Raw genomic sequence first — 14,487 nt, 5'->3', positions numbered from 1 at the left:
ACTCTAACGAGTACAAGCCTAGTTTATTCAGCCTCTCCTCATAGCTCAACCCCCTCAACTCCGGTATCAGCCTAGTAAACCTCCTCTGCACTCCCTCCAAGGCCAAAATATCCTTGTGCAGGTGCGGCGCCCAAAACTGCACACAGTACTCCAGCTGCGGCCTCACCAATGCCCTATACAGCTGCAGCAAGACCTCCCTACTTTTATATTCAATCCCCCTCGCTATGAAGGCCAGCATCCCATTCGCCTTCCTGACCACCTGCTGCACCTGCAGGCTGGGTTTTTGCGACTCATGCACAAGGACCCCGAGGTCCCTATCAGATGCTAGATAAATGGAAAGTACCTTCATACTATACATCTCAAATTTAAATAGTGATACCTGTACTATAGCAGGTAATTTGTAAAATATAAAGTTGACAGACATATAATACTGGAAACCAGCAAATTGAGTTTTGTCCTTTATATAATGATAGAAGTATCAGGATGCTGCTTCCCTGGTCATATCAGAAGATCCCTTGCAGGAATATTTGCTTGGAATTATTGTCATTATTTTTGTCATGAGTTGATAGTTAACAAAAAAACACAGGAAGGAACAGTCTAGGATTAGTTGCTTCCAAACAGACATTGACTTCTAGACATGCAAAGGAACTTGTTTTTGATCTGTTCCCAATGTTATGGCCCAAAAGGGAAGCAGATATGTTATCAATTAAATACAAATTTCTAAAAAAAAAGAATTTTTGAATGCACATTTGCCATTACATAACCTTGCTTTTAGAAAGGAAATGTTTTATGTTAACCAATATTAAAACTATTTAACTAATCCACTTAGTACCTATACGGTAAGCAGAAGCCAGTATCACCCCTTTCCACCTCTTCTTTAAATTGTTGAACACAATCCAGAAAAGCCACCATAGCATGATCAAATTTGTTATCCCAGAAGAATCGCAATCCGCCAGAACAGTATAAGGGCAGCTCCTATAAAAGTTAAACACAAGATGCAAAACTTTAAAATGCAAATCCACTTGGCTTAATTTCTTACTTATTTGATGGTTAAACACCCTGTCTTCCATTCCCAAAAGCATCTACAACTAACATGAAAAATGCTGTTTTAAATAGATTGCTAGGTGGTACAAGGGGAGCCCAAAGATTACTTTTCTCCCCCTGAATATTACTAAAATTGAGTAGTCTGGGGAAAGAAAAACAAATCAAATTTGCATTCCATCTTACATGGGCCCATTCTACAACGTTACCATGACGCTGCGACTATCATTTTTTTCATAATTGACATCCATTTAATCATTGGAAACCTATCAGGCAAAGGATATCTTAGGAACTAATTCTAATAAAACTAATATTTAAAAAAGCAAAATAGGTAAATACAAATGTATATTTAAAGAACAAAAAGTAAGTTATGCAGCATTTTTCATCTGCACATTGATCTAGTGAAATATTCTTATCCTAAAGATGTTTGTTTATTATATAAAAGTCAGTTATGGGAAAGCATTTTTCAGTTTTAGATTTAAAGTCAGCATGAAGCACTTCAAGATCATGTGCAGACCAGATTAGCAGGTAAAGAAAATTCCCTCCCCCTCCAACAAAAAAATCAAAACCTTTGCACACCAACTCGTGTGGCTTCATGTCAAATGATTGGCATTGAGTGTTCAGTCTAAGAAATGGGTTGAGATTGCCTTAGTTTATTTAATATATACCCATAGAACCCTACAGTGCAGGAGACGATTCAGCCCACTGAGCGTGCACCAATGCCACCCAAATTTGTATCCCCCAACCCCATGTATTTACCCTGCTCATCTCCCTGATACGAAGGGCCAATTTACCATGGCCAATCAGCCTAACCTGCACATCTTTCTTTGGACTGTGGGAAGAAACTGGAGCACCCAGAGTAAATCCATGCAGACACGGGCAGAATGTGCAAACTCTGCAAAGATAGAGGCTGGAATTGGACCTGGGCATTGGCTTTCGTTTGCGTTAAGTTCTGTCCAGACTGAAGTTTCAGGACTTTCTCTCCTAACCTTTTCCTGAAAACTGCATGTTTTTCCATTCCAATAGTACAACTTTATTGGTACATAATTGTACTGAATATTCTCAACAATATTTCCCCATTTACAACCACAATACATACCTTGGCTCTGTCTGTAAGTGATTCCAGATACGAGTGATTTCCATAAGGGACAAGACGATACCTAGAAAATTGAGAAATGTTTTCCACAAACTAATTAGCTGAGTAAACATAAGTATTTTGTGCATTTCCAGGTATTCTTCATATTATTTGGGTGAGCTGGAACTGATTGAGGTAGAAGTCATAGCAGAATTATTTACTTTCATATCAGAAATATTTCATAGGATTCTTCTGGTCCCATATGGCAACCAAAGCTGGATACAGCTTACCAAGTGTCCTTGTGCATGAATCACAAATTTGGTTTGCAAATGCAGCAGGTGATTAAGAAGGCATATGGAATTTTGTCCTTCATTGTTAGAGGGATGAAGTTTAAAAACAGGGAGGTTATGTTGGAGCTGTACAAGGTGCTGGTGAGGCCACACCTGGAGTACTGTCTACAGCTTTGGAGTCCTTACTCGAGAAGGGATGTACTGGTACTGGAGGGAGTGCAGAGGTGATTCACTAGGTTGATTCGAGTTAAGAGGATTGGCTTATGAGAGACAGACAGACAGACTATACTCACTGGAATTCAGAAGAATGAGGGGAGATCTTATAGAAACATAAAATTATGAACAGAATAGATAAGATTAAAGCAGGAATGTTTTTTCCTCTGGCAGGTGAAACTAGAACTAGGGGGCATGGCCTCAAAATAAGGGGGAGCAGATTTAGGACTGAGTGGAGGAGAAACTCCTTCACCCAAAGGATTGTGAATGTGTTGAATTCCCTGCCCTGTGAAACAATTGAGGCTACCTCATTAAATATTTTTAAGGCAAGGATAGATAAATTTTTGAACAGTAAAGAAATTAAAGGCTATGGTGAACAGGTGGGTAAATGGAGCTGAATCCATGAAAAGATCAGCCACGATCTTATTGAATGGCACAGCAGGCTCGACAGGTCAGATAGCCTGCTCCTAGTTCTTAGGTTCTTAAATAAATTACCTGGTGTATTACACTGTCCTCTGCAAAATCACTTCACTGTCTAGCTGAGTGGGACTACTGTCATCTAGTTCCACTCTTATCGATATAGTCTTAGTTAAGAGAGCCTCTTTCCGTGATTTTTCTCCCCATCTGCACATTACCACCTTTGGACTTTGGTTACTATTCATAATATTCTCCCATTTCTCACCTACACTTAAGAAATATCAAAAATTCATCAAATGCCACTATATACAGTTCCACCTCAACATCGCTTCACTCAACTGCTCCACTGCATCTCTTGTCAGACACTGGTCTGCCTCTAGTTCTGGTTGTGTTGAAATTTCCTAAGAAAGGCAGGAACAAAGCCATTGTCTTATTCTCTGACACAAACCTTATCCTCAGGCAGTGGTCAGGAAACTGGTCAAAATTAATGACACTCTATTTAACTTAGCACTTCCAACCTTAAATTCCACCAACATAATATCACTTTTCTTCATCATCCAAATGCTGTCAAATTCCTCTTATCAACCATGATGCAAGTTTTCTGATTCTACCCCCCAAACGCTCATCCAAAACACTGCTTCATGTACCCCAACCAAATCCCATTCACCCAGCATCTGTGCTTGCTAACCTGCAGTAACTCCCAGACTAACGACATCTCGCTTTAGAAATCAACCAGGACTAGAGGGCAGACTAGCTGTCTGACAAGAGATGCAGTGAAGAGATGTTGAGGTGGAACTGTATATGGTGGATACACATCTGGCATTTGATGAGTTTTTGATATTTCTGAAGTGTTGGTGAGAAATGAGAATGTTATGAATAATAACTGAAGAGTCCAAAAGTAATAATGTACAGTTGGGGAGAAAAAGCATTGCACAAGGCTCTAGCCATGACTATATAATAAAGTCTCACCATGACCTCAACTCCCATCTCTAACTTCCTGAAGCCCTGCCAGAACTCAAATGCTGGCCTCTTGCACAATCCCATATTCTGTTTCAAGCTCTGTAATTCTCTCCTTAAATCCCTATAGGTGCTTTAAAAGCACCTTAAAACCAAACTTTGTCCAAAAGACTTTTTTTAGTTGAGCGTCAGTAGGATTACACTCGAGAGATGCCTGGGGATGTTTTACCAAGTTGAGGTACTAATATAGATGCAAATTGTATTCCTGACTTCTCATTTCACACCCTATTTTGTGATAAGTAGATCATGTTTTCGAAAATAAGCTGAAAACTCAAGAAAATGCTCAAGAGTATTCGGAATAACAGATGGTTACGAGGATTTGGCTCTACTGCCATTCTCTTGAGAAACAACTAATTATTCCATCTGGCACTTAGATTTTTTTTAAATGCACCGGGTGGGCAAACACACATTTAAAATGGAGTAAATAAAATGAAAAAATAATCTACAGTGCCACTCCCATGCAGTATTACTTCAATTTAAAGTACCAAGCCTCAACGTCGTAGGTGTTTTACTCAGTCTCATTGGCCACTTCAGCCTGACTCCAACTAGCACACCAAGATAACGAGTGGCAGGTTGGAATTACGTGCCCAGGCTCTCTCTGACCTCATTATTTTCAACTGACCTAGGTTAGTCAAAGGCAGAAATCAATTTGGAAATATTCTCACTTATGTCACCACCTGCTGCATATTTAGTCTCAGATCTGCTCAGGAGAATCCTACTCAGTGTAGGTGGGTAAATCAGGGAAGCATGGCCTCTGCTGAGGTTCTTGCCAGTTTCACAACCTGGCAGCCCTGCATTGTATCCCCAACCCTCCAGTTCAGTTGACAGTCACCTCTCTCTGCACAGGCCCCTGGGTAGCTACAAGGTTCTGGTCCCTTATGCCCTACTGGCACAAGTTCTAGTGCCCAAGAACTCAACTTCCCATATGTTAAATAGCCTCAGAGCCACTGATAATCTCAAGAAACTGGAGGAGTACCCCAGTGAAATGAGGTAGATAATCTGGATATAGACCTTTGACAGGGTCCCACATGGGAGACTTGTAAAGAAGGTAAATTCACTTGGGATACAGGGTAATTCGATGAAGTGGATTCAAAATTGGCTCAGTTGCAGGAGACAGGGTGGTGACAGGAGGCTGCTTTAGTGATCTGAAGCCAGTGGATACTACAAGGATGTATTAGGCCTCCTATTAATTATATCTATATCATTTATATAAATGATATAGATGACTGATTATTAAGTTTGCAGATGACACATAATAATGAGGCAGTGTCTTGAGCTACAAGGAGACATAGATGGAATGGTCAAATGGGCAGATGGAATTTAACCCTAAGTGAGAGGTGATACACTTTGGAAGTAGTAATTTGACAAGGAAACACTCAATATATGATAAGACACGAGGAAGTTTGTGGAACAATGGGACCTTGGTGCATTTGTTCACAGATGTCTGAAGGTGGAAGGGCCTGTTAGTGGAGTGGTGAAAAAGGCACATGGGGTACTTGCCTTTATCGAGGAAGAGATTACAGAAACAGAAAAGTCATGTTAGCATTGTATAGAGCTTTGGTGAAGCCACAGCTAGAGTATTGTGTGCAGTTCTGGTCGCCACATTATAGGAAGGATGTGATTGCAGTGGAGGGGGTGCACAGGAGATTCACCAGGATGTTGCCTGGGATGAAACATTTAAGTTATGAAGAGAGGTTGGGTAGGCTTGGGTTGTTTGCATTGGAGCAGAGAAGTCTGAGGGGGCAACAACCTGATAAAGACAGAATGGATAAGGGGCAACTGTTCCCTTTAGTTGAAGGGTCAGTCACCAGGGAACATAGGTTCAAGGTAAGGGGCAAAAGGTTTAGAGGCGATTTGAGGAAAAACCTTTTTATGTAGAGGGTGGTGGTGGTCTGGAATGCATTGCCTGGGAGGATGGTAGATGTAGGTTGTCTCATGTTTTAAAAAATATCTGGATGAGCACTTGGCACATAACATTCAGAGCTATGGGCCAAGTACTGGCAGTTGGGATTTTGTGGGAATTTAGGTGTTTCTAATGTGGCAGTGCAGACTTGATGGACCAAAGGGCCTCTTCTGCTCTGTATGATTCTATAATAAAATGGCAGAATTGCCAATATATTTCAGATTAATATTAAATGATTAATAACCAGTCTTAACATTAATAAATCCTCAGTTATTTAATTACATCAAACCTTGCTTCAGCAAAAATAACTGTACAAATGTGGATCAATGTTTCTCTCCCTGCACCTAGTAGTTGGCAAGGCAGACTCATCTTTCCATAACTAGTTTTTTTTTGGAACAGGTAACTGGCTTGTTACCAGAAGCCTACCTACAGCTTAAGTGGCCCTACTCCACATTAGGTGTGACTCATTAGGAGTCTATCCCAATCTTACCACCTGCCATTGCATGAATTGGAAGGATTTTGCAGGTTGATTGGCCATGTTACTTACACACCTTCATTGGTCATCAAGTCCTAGGTGGGAGTCAAATCTGGAACTTCTAGCACAGAGCAAGGGACGTGATCCACTGCACCACAAAGCCTCCTGCAAATGGGAGCAGGAAGCATCCAATTGATTGGCCCTTAACTTCCAGTGTGTAAAGCCATGGCCTACTAGAATGACAACAATTTAAAGCACACTTAACTACTGAGTAACTTTGTTGAAATTCCACTGACTGCAGCGTCTTGGGACCTGGAGAGTCCCAGAAGATCATAAGCGCAGGGCAACAGCAGGGATGCAGGTCCACCTTTTTGTTGTACTTGCTGCTAGACATCAGGGAGGTTTAAAGGGCCCAGTGACATTGATAGGCTAGGGAGAAGACAAGTGTCCAGGTAAGTGGATAGGATTTGGCTGGTCAGTAGGTGTAAAGTTGGTGGACTTTAGACTTGGAGTTGGGTCCATGATCAGGTGAAAAGAGCCCAGCAGAACTGAGGGTCGGGGGTTTGAGACCCTGGAGTGTGGTATCATCCTGTATGGGACTGGGTCTGAGTGTTTAAAATAGTTATGCTGAAGTGCTAACTCTTTCAGAGTAACTATTACTGCAACACTGGCAGATCAAAAGTTAGCAATTTAAATTGCTATCAGATGGTTCCCAGCGCAACACAATTGACCAGGGGAAGTTAGAGCTTCTGAATGGTTACAGTTTTAACCCTTTAAGCACATATTTGGGATAGTCCCCTATATCCAACATGGGGACCCAGGAAGTTATGGGCCATTTTTTAAAACAAATATTTTTAGGAAGTGTGTTAACCATTCCATTTTCCCTGTTCCCCAATTTTCTTACCTCAAACTTGAAATTCTTAATTAGAAATTAGACCTAATTAAGACATAATTAGGAATTAGATGTAATTAAACTGTTATTTCACGATTCTAATAAAAACAGGTCTCATTTTAAGTTTCATCATTACATATTTCTCAATGCATTCTAGCTAAATGCTGTTGCGGAATGTACCTCTGAAATCGGAGTTCCATTTTGTTGGCCAACGAGTGCAGTAGTAGCACAGTCTGTCCCCAGGCTGCATTAATCTCATTCCACTCTACAGGGACACTGGGTAGACGTCCTAGTCTGAAGTTATTGATGGTGCCAAACTGTCCACTATGCCTGTAATTCATATTATCCAATAATGAAAAAACACCACCATAAAAATTTATCACAACTTACCTGCATACTAAGTTCAGAGATTGAAAACTGAATCATAAGTGCCATATAATTCAAGTCAGTGAAGGAAGGGAATATCTCTGATAATGTTCTGATTTTAAAAAACTATAATGCAAATCATAAAACCCTATGGAGCAGGAGGCGGCCATTCGGCCCATTGAGTCCGCACTGACCACAATCCTACCCAGCCTCTATCCCCATAACCCTACATATTTACCCTAGGGCAATTTAGCATTGCCAATACGCCTAATCCACACATTTTGGACTGTGGGAGGAAACCCACACAGACAAGGGGAGAACATGCAGACTTCCCACAGACAGTGATCCAAGCAGGGAATTGAAACCAGGTCCTTGGTGCTGTGAGGCAACAGCGCTAACCACTGTGACACCACGCCGCCCCAAAGATGTTTGTGCGTGCACTTAAACTATGAATCTGTCTTGTCTTGTCCAACATCACACTGAACCTGTCCACAATAGAATAAGCTGAAGATTTAAAAATTATACCAGCCAGTCTCGTATGGTATTGTAAACAAAGTTAAAATCAGGTTTGGAAATTGAGGAATTATTGGATAACTGTATCACAGAATTGTTATGACGCAGGTGGTGATCATTTGGCCCTTCGTGGCTGCACTAACTCTCCAACCAAGCATCATGACTTAGTGCCATTCCCCAATTAGAAACAATCGTTTAATGCCTTCTTGAATACCTCTAATACCAGCTTGAAGAAATTTACAAGAAACCCTTTGACTCAAGGAAAACATGGGAATTATAAATTTCAGTCTAGATTCCAATTATAACATTAATAGTTTCTTTCATTTTAATTGTAATGAGGCCAGAATACTAGGATATTTAACGTAGAAGATCATGGTGCTGTTTTCCTGTGCCCTTTTGACTTGAAAGCCTGGAGATAAGGTTCAGAGATAGATGGCTGCCGTCTTCACAGGTTATCACCTAGAAGTTCTCTCCCACTGCTTTTTATTCATTCAAGGGCACGTCTGGTTGAATAGCAGTTATTGCCCACCCCAGAGTGTGTTTTAAGATTCAGCCACATTGCTGTGAAGCCAGAGTCACATACAGACCAGGCAAGAATGACAGATTTCCTTTCCTACAGGATACTAATGAACCTGATAGTTTTTGTGCCCCAGTCACTGTCAGCCGGTGTGCAAGAAAGCAGGCCAGTCTTTTTTCACGCATTAAGGGAAAAAAAATCACGTTTTAATGAAGAATTGGGTGATTATTGACCACAGCACTTCATGGCTGTATGACACCTAAAAGTGACAGCATCATATTCAACATGTTCCATTGAGTTTATGAATCTGTCTTGATAAGACTGCCAGGTTAGCATTGGATTATATATTTCCATCACTTTTACATATTGTGCCATGGATTTGCCTTTGGCAGGAAATAGAAGGGCTATAAAGATGAACAGGGAACAAGCAAAACAGGTTCTTCATTACTTTGCATTATTTCTCACTCCATTCCTGTTGAAATATCAACACATGAAGGGTGGAAAAACTATATTCTCATTCATTTGCACACTTCACAATTATCTATTCATATATTAGAATGCTATGTTCTCATTCAGGATTTGTGTAGGCTTCAAAGCCTTCATGCCTACAGGTTTCAAAATAGAAACAAAACAAATGCAAATGATTGCTGGCCTTTGAGAGATTAAATTAAGTACAAGGCTTGAAACCTCTACGAGTGATTGTACAAGGTAAAGGTGGAGCTGCACTCATCCAGGCCTTGCCTGGATGAGTGCAGCTCCAGTAACACACTGGAAGCTTGACACTATCCAGGACAAAGCAGTCCCCTCAATTGGAACCCTATCGACCATCCTGAACATTCACTCCCTCCACCAGTGGCAACAGCGTGTACCATCTACAAGATGCACTGTAGCAACTCACCAAGGCTCCTTCAACAGCACCTTCTAAACCTGTGACCTCTACCTAGAGAGAGGCAGGCAGCAGATGCAAGGGAACACTACCAACTGCAAGTTCCCCTCCAAGCCACACCATTCTGATTTGCAGCTATAATCACCATTTCTTCACTGTCACTGGATGCAGCAGCACCAATACATCAAAATGCCCTTTCTAAAAGCACTGAATGTACTTATACCACGCAGACTGCAGTGGTTCAAGGTAGCTCACCATTACCATGAGCGGGGAGAAAAAATGCTGACTCAGCCTCTTTTACTGTATCCATAAAATAATTTTAAGCAGGAGATGCATTCCTGCATCAGTCGGGCATTCCCATACTAACTTCGTGGGAAAATAGCAAAGAATCCTTACAGAAAAGGGAAAATTTTATGCCATCATCTTGGATTCAAGTCCACATCCCAGAAGTGAAGTTATATTTCTGACTGTTACACATTTTGATTTGCTCTAGATTTCTCAAGTCTGGATGAGCTGGGGTCATTCCCACAAAAAGCTTCAGCATATTACATTCAAGAGTGTACCGTTCTTCCCAACTAACTTAGGAGCATAACCATTGTAGCCCCTTAGAAACCAGATTCTCCTCCTCTCCAAAGTTCCAGAGTTTCTTGACGATTATGGAAAGTTGAAAAACAGAACCAAGTTAACAATGTGGGTGAACCAACAGCTCTGCCACAGTAATAGAGACTATATATCCTTGAATGCCACTGATGTATCAACCTAGACTCACATTATTTATTAAACTCAGGACATTTAATTGATCAGAATGTAATCTGATACATCCAGGATATGCATTGATGACAGCCGCAGTGTCTATCAGTCTAATAAATACAGGTAAAGTTGTACAGTTCTTACCATATGTGAAACGTAGCATTGAAAACATTGGTTTTCTTGAGTTTGTCAAGCTGGATCTGGGCATATCGCATTTGATTGCCAACACTTGTCAACTCATCATCAAGCTCCAATTGCTGCCTTTTGAATTCAGAGTACTCCCTCTGGTACCTTTTATATAAATAAAGCGTTGTGCTAACTGTAAAAGCTTAGAAAGAGTCACATTCAGTAATAGTCTTTCTTGCAAGTTATTGAAACTTTATCATACAAATAACATTTTTAGTGCCGATTTCTTACATGGATATATAGCAGGATGCCAACAACTCAATGTTTGCAATTCAGGCTCAAGTAAAAGAATAAAAGGAGAGAAAATACTCAAGTGTGTGTGTGTGTTGGTATGTGTTGCAGCAGAATAAAATTAACAGTCAATTTCTCTAAGTCTCTATGATAGAATTTGGCTACTATATCGGAACATATAAAATATTAGACATTTAAATCACTCTTTTATATGCCTCCGTTAGAATCATAGAATCAGTGTAGAAGAGGCCTTTCAGCCCATCAAGTCTGCACTGACATGCTGGAAACACCTGAACTCCCACCAAATCCCATTTACCAGCACTTGACCCATAGCTTTGAATATTATATGCCAAGTGCTCATCAAGGTACTTTTTCAAGGATGTGAGGCAACGTGCCTCTAACAGCCTTCCAGGCAGCACAATCCAGACTGTCACCACCCTCTGGGTAAAAATGGTTTTCCTCATATCCCCCAAAACCTCCTGCCCCATTTTGAACCTATGTCCCCTTTGACTGCCATTTCAACTAGAGCCACTCTTTATTCATTCTGTTCATGTTGCTTAATCTTATGAACCTTCAGGACTTTATTTGGATGAGAAAGTGGGCTGGGATTCGTTATTTAAGTGAGTCACCTAGTACACAATATATACCTTTTCTTGTTGCACAGGGTTTAGAAATGAGAATAGGGTGACACGATAGCACAGTGGTTAGCACTGATGGCTCAACACCTGGGATCCAGGTTCAATTCCCAGCTTGGGTCACTGTCCGTGTGGAGTTTGCACATTTTCCCAGTGTCTGTCTGGGTATCCTCTGGGCACTCTGGTTTCCTCCCACAGTCCAAAGATGTGCAGGTTATGTGCATTGGCTATGAATTGCCCCTTACTCTCCAGAAATGTGTAGTTAGAGGCATTAGCGGGATAAACGTGAGGTTACGGGGATAGGGCCTGGGTAGGATGGCTGTCGATGCAGACCTGATCTTTCTGAACTGTAGGATTCTATGATTCTAATATAAAACCTTGCAATAAAGAGACTGTTTCATGTGTACTCCCTTAGTGAGGAAAGCAATGAATACCACGCACCAGCTATAGAATGTATTGTGTTGTACTTTTCCATCAACAAAACTTTTTTACTCACTGGGCTTCTTCTTGATTGAGCCTGTCTGTCTCTGCCCTAACCTCGACCAAATCATCCGCTACCTTCTTCCGTTTAATTTCCACATTTTCAAGTTCCTGGATTAGATAGTCTTCCTTGGAATTCAGTGCTTTTAATTCTTCTAGCAGTTTCTCCTCATCTTCCTCATTCACTCGTTCAAGCATCTCCAAACAGTTCCTGCATCAAGAACATAAACAGTTGATCACACCTCATTAGGAGGCATTACATTCCACTAAAAACCAAGCACAACCATGAAATCACTTTTAGAAACTTAGTTTTGAAAAAACAATTCTACAAAATCGTTGGTGACACGGTGGTTAGCACTGCACTTTCACGGCTCCAGGGACCTGGGTTCGATTCCTGGCTTGGGTCACTGTGTGGAGTTTGCACATTCTTCGTGTCTGTGTGGGTTTTCTCCGGGTGCTCTGGTTTCCTCCCACAGTCCAAAAATGTGCGGGTTAGGCTGATTGGCCATGCTGAAATTGCCCTTTAGTGTCCTGAGATGCATAGGTTAGAGGGATTAGTGGGTAAATATGTAGGGATAGCAGGACAAGGTCTGGGTGGGATTGTGGTCGGTGCAGACTCGATGGGCCAAATGGCCTCTTTCTGTACTGTAGGGTTTCTATGATTTCTATGAAAATGGGATTAGAACAGTTAGATGGCTCGTCTTTGGTGCAGAAGTGATGGACCAAAGGGCCTTTTTCTGTGCTGTAGTCCTCTAACTTTTTAAAGAATTATTCAATGGGGTGTGAGCATCACTGGCTGGGACAGCATTTGTTGCCCATCTCTAACTGCCCTTGAAGTATCTTGTTCAGATAATTCAGGGCAGTTAAGAATCAACCATATTGCTGTGGAACTGAAGTCACATAGGCCAAACCAGCTAAGGATGGCAGATTTCCTTTTCTAAAGGACATTAGTGAACCAGATGGGTTTTTTATGACAATCAATGGTTTCACGGTCATTATTGGACTTTTAATTCCAGATTTTTTTTATTGAATTCAAAATTCACCATCTGCCATGGTGGGATTCGAACCCACGTCCCCAGATTACTACTCTGGATTACCAGTCCAATTACAATAGCACTACACCACTGCCTCCCCTAACCTTGAAAAAAAAACCCACTATTTTCTTGGGTACGTTCAACTGTTTCATATTATCTGGAATTACCCCAGACTTGGTTCTGCTGATGGAGATCTTATATTCTCCAATTGCAATTGATCTGGATGATATATCATACTTAATTTTGGAATATCATAGACGTAGCATTAAAAACCTACTTGTAATTCTGACATTCATTTTCTGTGACATTCAGTTGCTGGTCCAACTGATCAAGCAATGTATCTGTACATTCTTCACACAGAGGATGGTCCACATCAGTCTGCCCAGACATGATGTCAAACAGATCACTGGTCACCTATTTAAAAACAAGTACTCAGAACTGAATAACATATGCAATAGGTTATACATTTCTCCTCTAACACTTGATTTGACAGAACATTTTACTTGTTCAATGTCCATAAGTCAGCAAGTTTAATAACACCATGTCCTAATACTGCTCCCATTTTGTCCATCGGTGGATAAACAGAAAGCAACAGCACCAAGCCAAGGTGTTCAAAAATTTAGTGGGCAAGATCATTAAAGTGATTAGGTTGCAAACACCCCAGTCCATCCCAGCAAGGGTAGTGTGATAGCACAGTGGTTAGCACTGCTGCCTCAACGCCAGGAACCCGGGTTTAACTCTGGTTCTGGTCACTGTCTGTGTGGAGGCTGCACATTGTCCCCGTGTCTGCATAGGTTTCCTCTGGGTGCTCTGGTTTCCTCCCACAACTGACCCTAGTGTCAGGGGGATTAACAGGGTAAATATGTGGGGTTACAGGAATAGGGCCAGCATGGTTGTGGTTGGTGCTGGTGCTGCAGACTCGATGGGCTGAATGGTCTCCTTCTGCAGTGTAGGGATTCTTACATAAGGGTTTGTGCCAATAATTGAAGGCAGAAACAGTTATGGACCTCATCATAGGAGTTGGGAGATTTCAAGCTATTTTTGAAGAACGAACACCAAAATCTAAAATTCCAGTACCTAGGAAAGAAGCAGCCTAGACTACAATTGGGATCTCCTTATGTTTTCTGACTGGACTTCTCTCAATTTCTGTCCAAGATATGGCAGAAGAGTGTGTTGGCCCTGACAGGTGAGCAGGGAGGCTCCATAAACACAGTCTAGGCCACAAATCCTGAATAAGCAGGTACCAGTCCAGCATTTGCACCAAGCGGGGCAGGAGCTGTGGGACTTCTCTCAGCAACAGGCCAAGATTAATAGTGGCTGCCATCTTTAAAGGGACCACATGTAGCAGGGTAAACATTTGGCCACCATGGGCCAGATAGCAGGAGGTGAGGGTGTACAACAAGTCTATCACCAGGGAACATGAACAGCTTAAATGAAACCTACACAAGTATATGAAATAACACTTTTACCAACTGCTTTAAAACATAAATTTTCATTATTTATAGTATATATTTGTTGGTCTATAATACACAAACTTTAATAATTGTTATTTAGAGTACGCAATGA

General features: G+C 41.2%; 1 protein-coding gene across 2 annotated transcripts in view; it reads right to left on the bottom strand.

The window, feature by feature from the left end:
- Nucleotides 1–14,487, bottom strand: part of becn1 (beclin 1, autophagy related) — a 28,205-nt gene that overhangs the window by 3,435 nt on the left and 10,283 nt on the right. For both annotated transcript variants that reach the window (XM_080213825.1, XM_080213826.1), the window contains exons 6-11: nt 13,199–13,335; nt 11,904–12,098; nt 10,500–10,646; nt 7,504–7,653; nt 2,141–2,201; nt 833–975 (exon numbers count right to left, since the gene is read on the bottom strand). In XM_080213825.1, the coding sequence (XP_080069951.1) occupies nt 833–975; nt 2,141–2,201; nt 7,504–7,653; nt 10,500–10,646; nt 11,904–12,098; nt 13,199–13,335 (833 nt within the window). The remainder of the gene's footprint in view (nt 1–832; nt 976–2,140; nt 2,202–7,503; nt 7,654–10,499; nt 10,647–11,903; nt 12,099–13,198; nt 13,336–14,487) is intronic.

The sequence above is a fragment of the Carcharhinus amblyrhynchos genome, chromosome 27 (genome assembly GCF_965287045.1).
Source record: "Carcharhinus amblyrhynchos chromosome 27, sCarAmb.v2.hapA, whole genome shotgun sequence".
NCBI classification, from domain to species: domain Eukaryota; kingdom Metazoa; phylum Chordata; class Chondrichthyes; order Carcharhiniformes; family Carcharhinidae; genus Carcharhinus; species Carcharhinus amblyrhynchos.
This window is presented reverse-complemented; position numbering and strand designations above follow the sequence as displayed.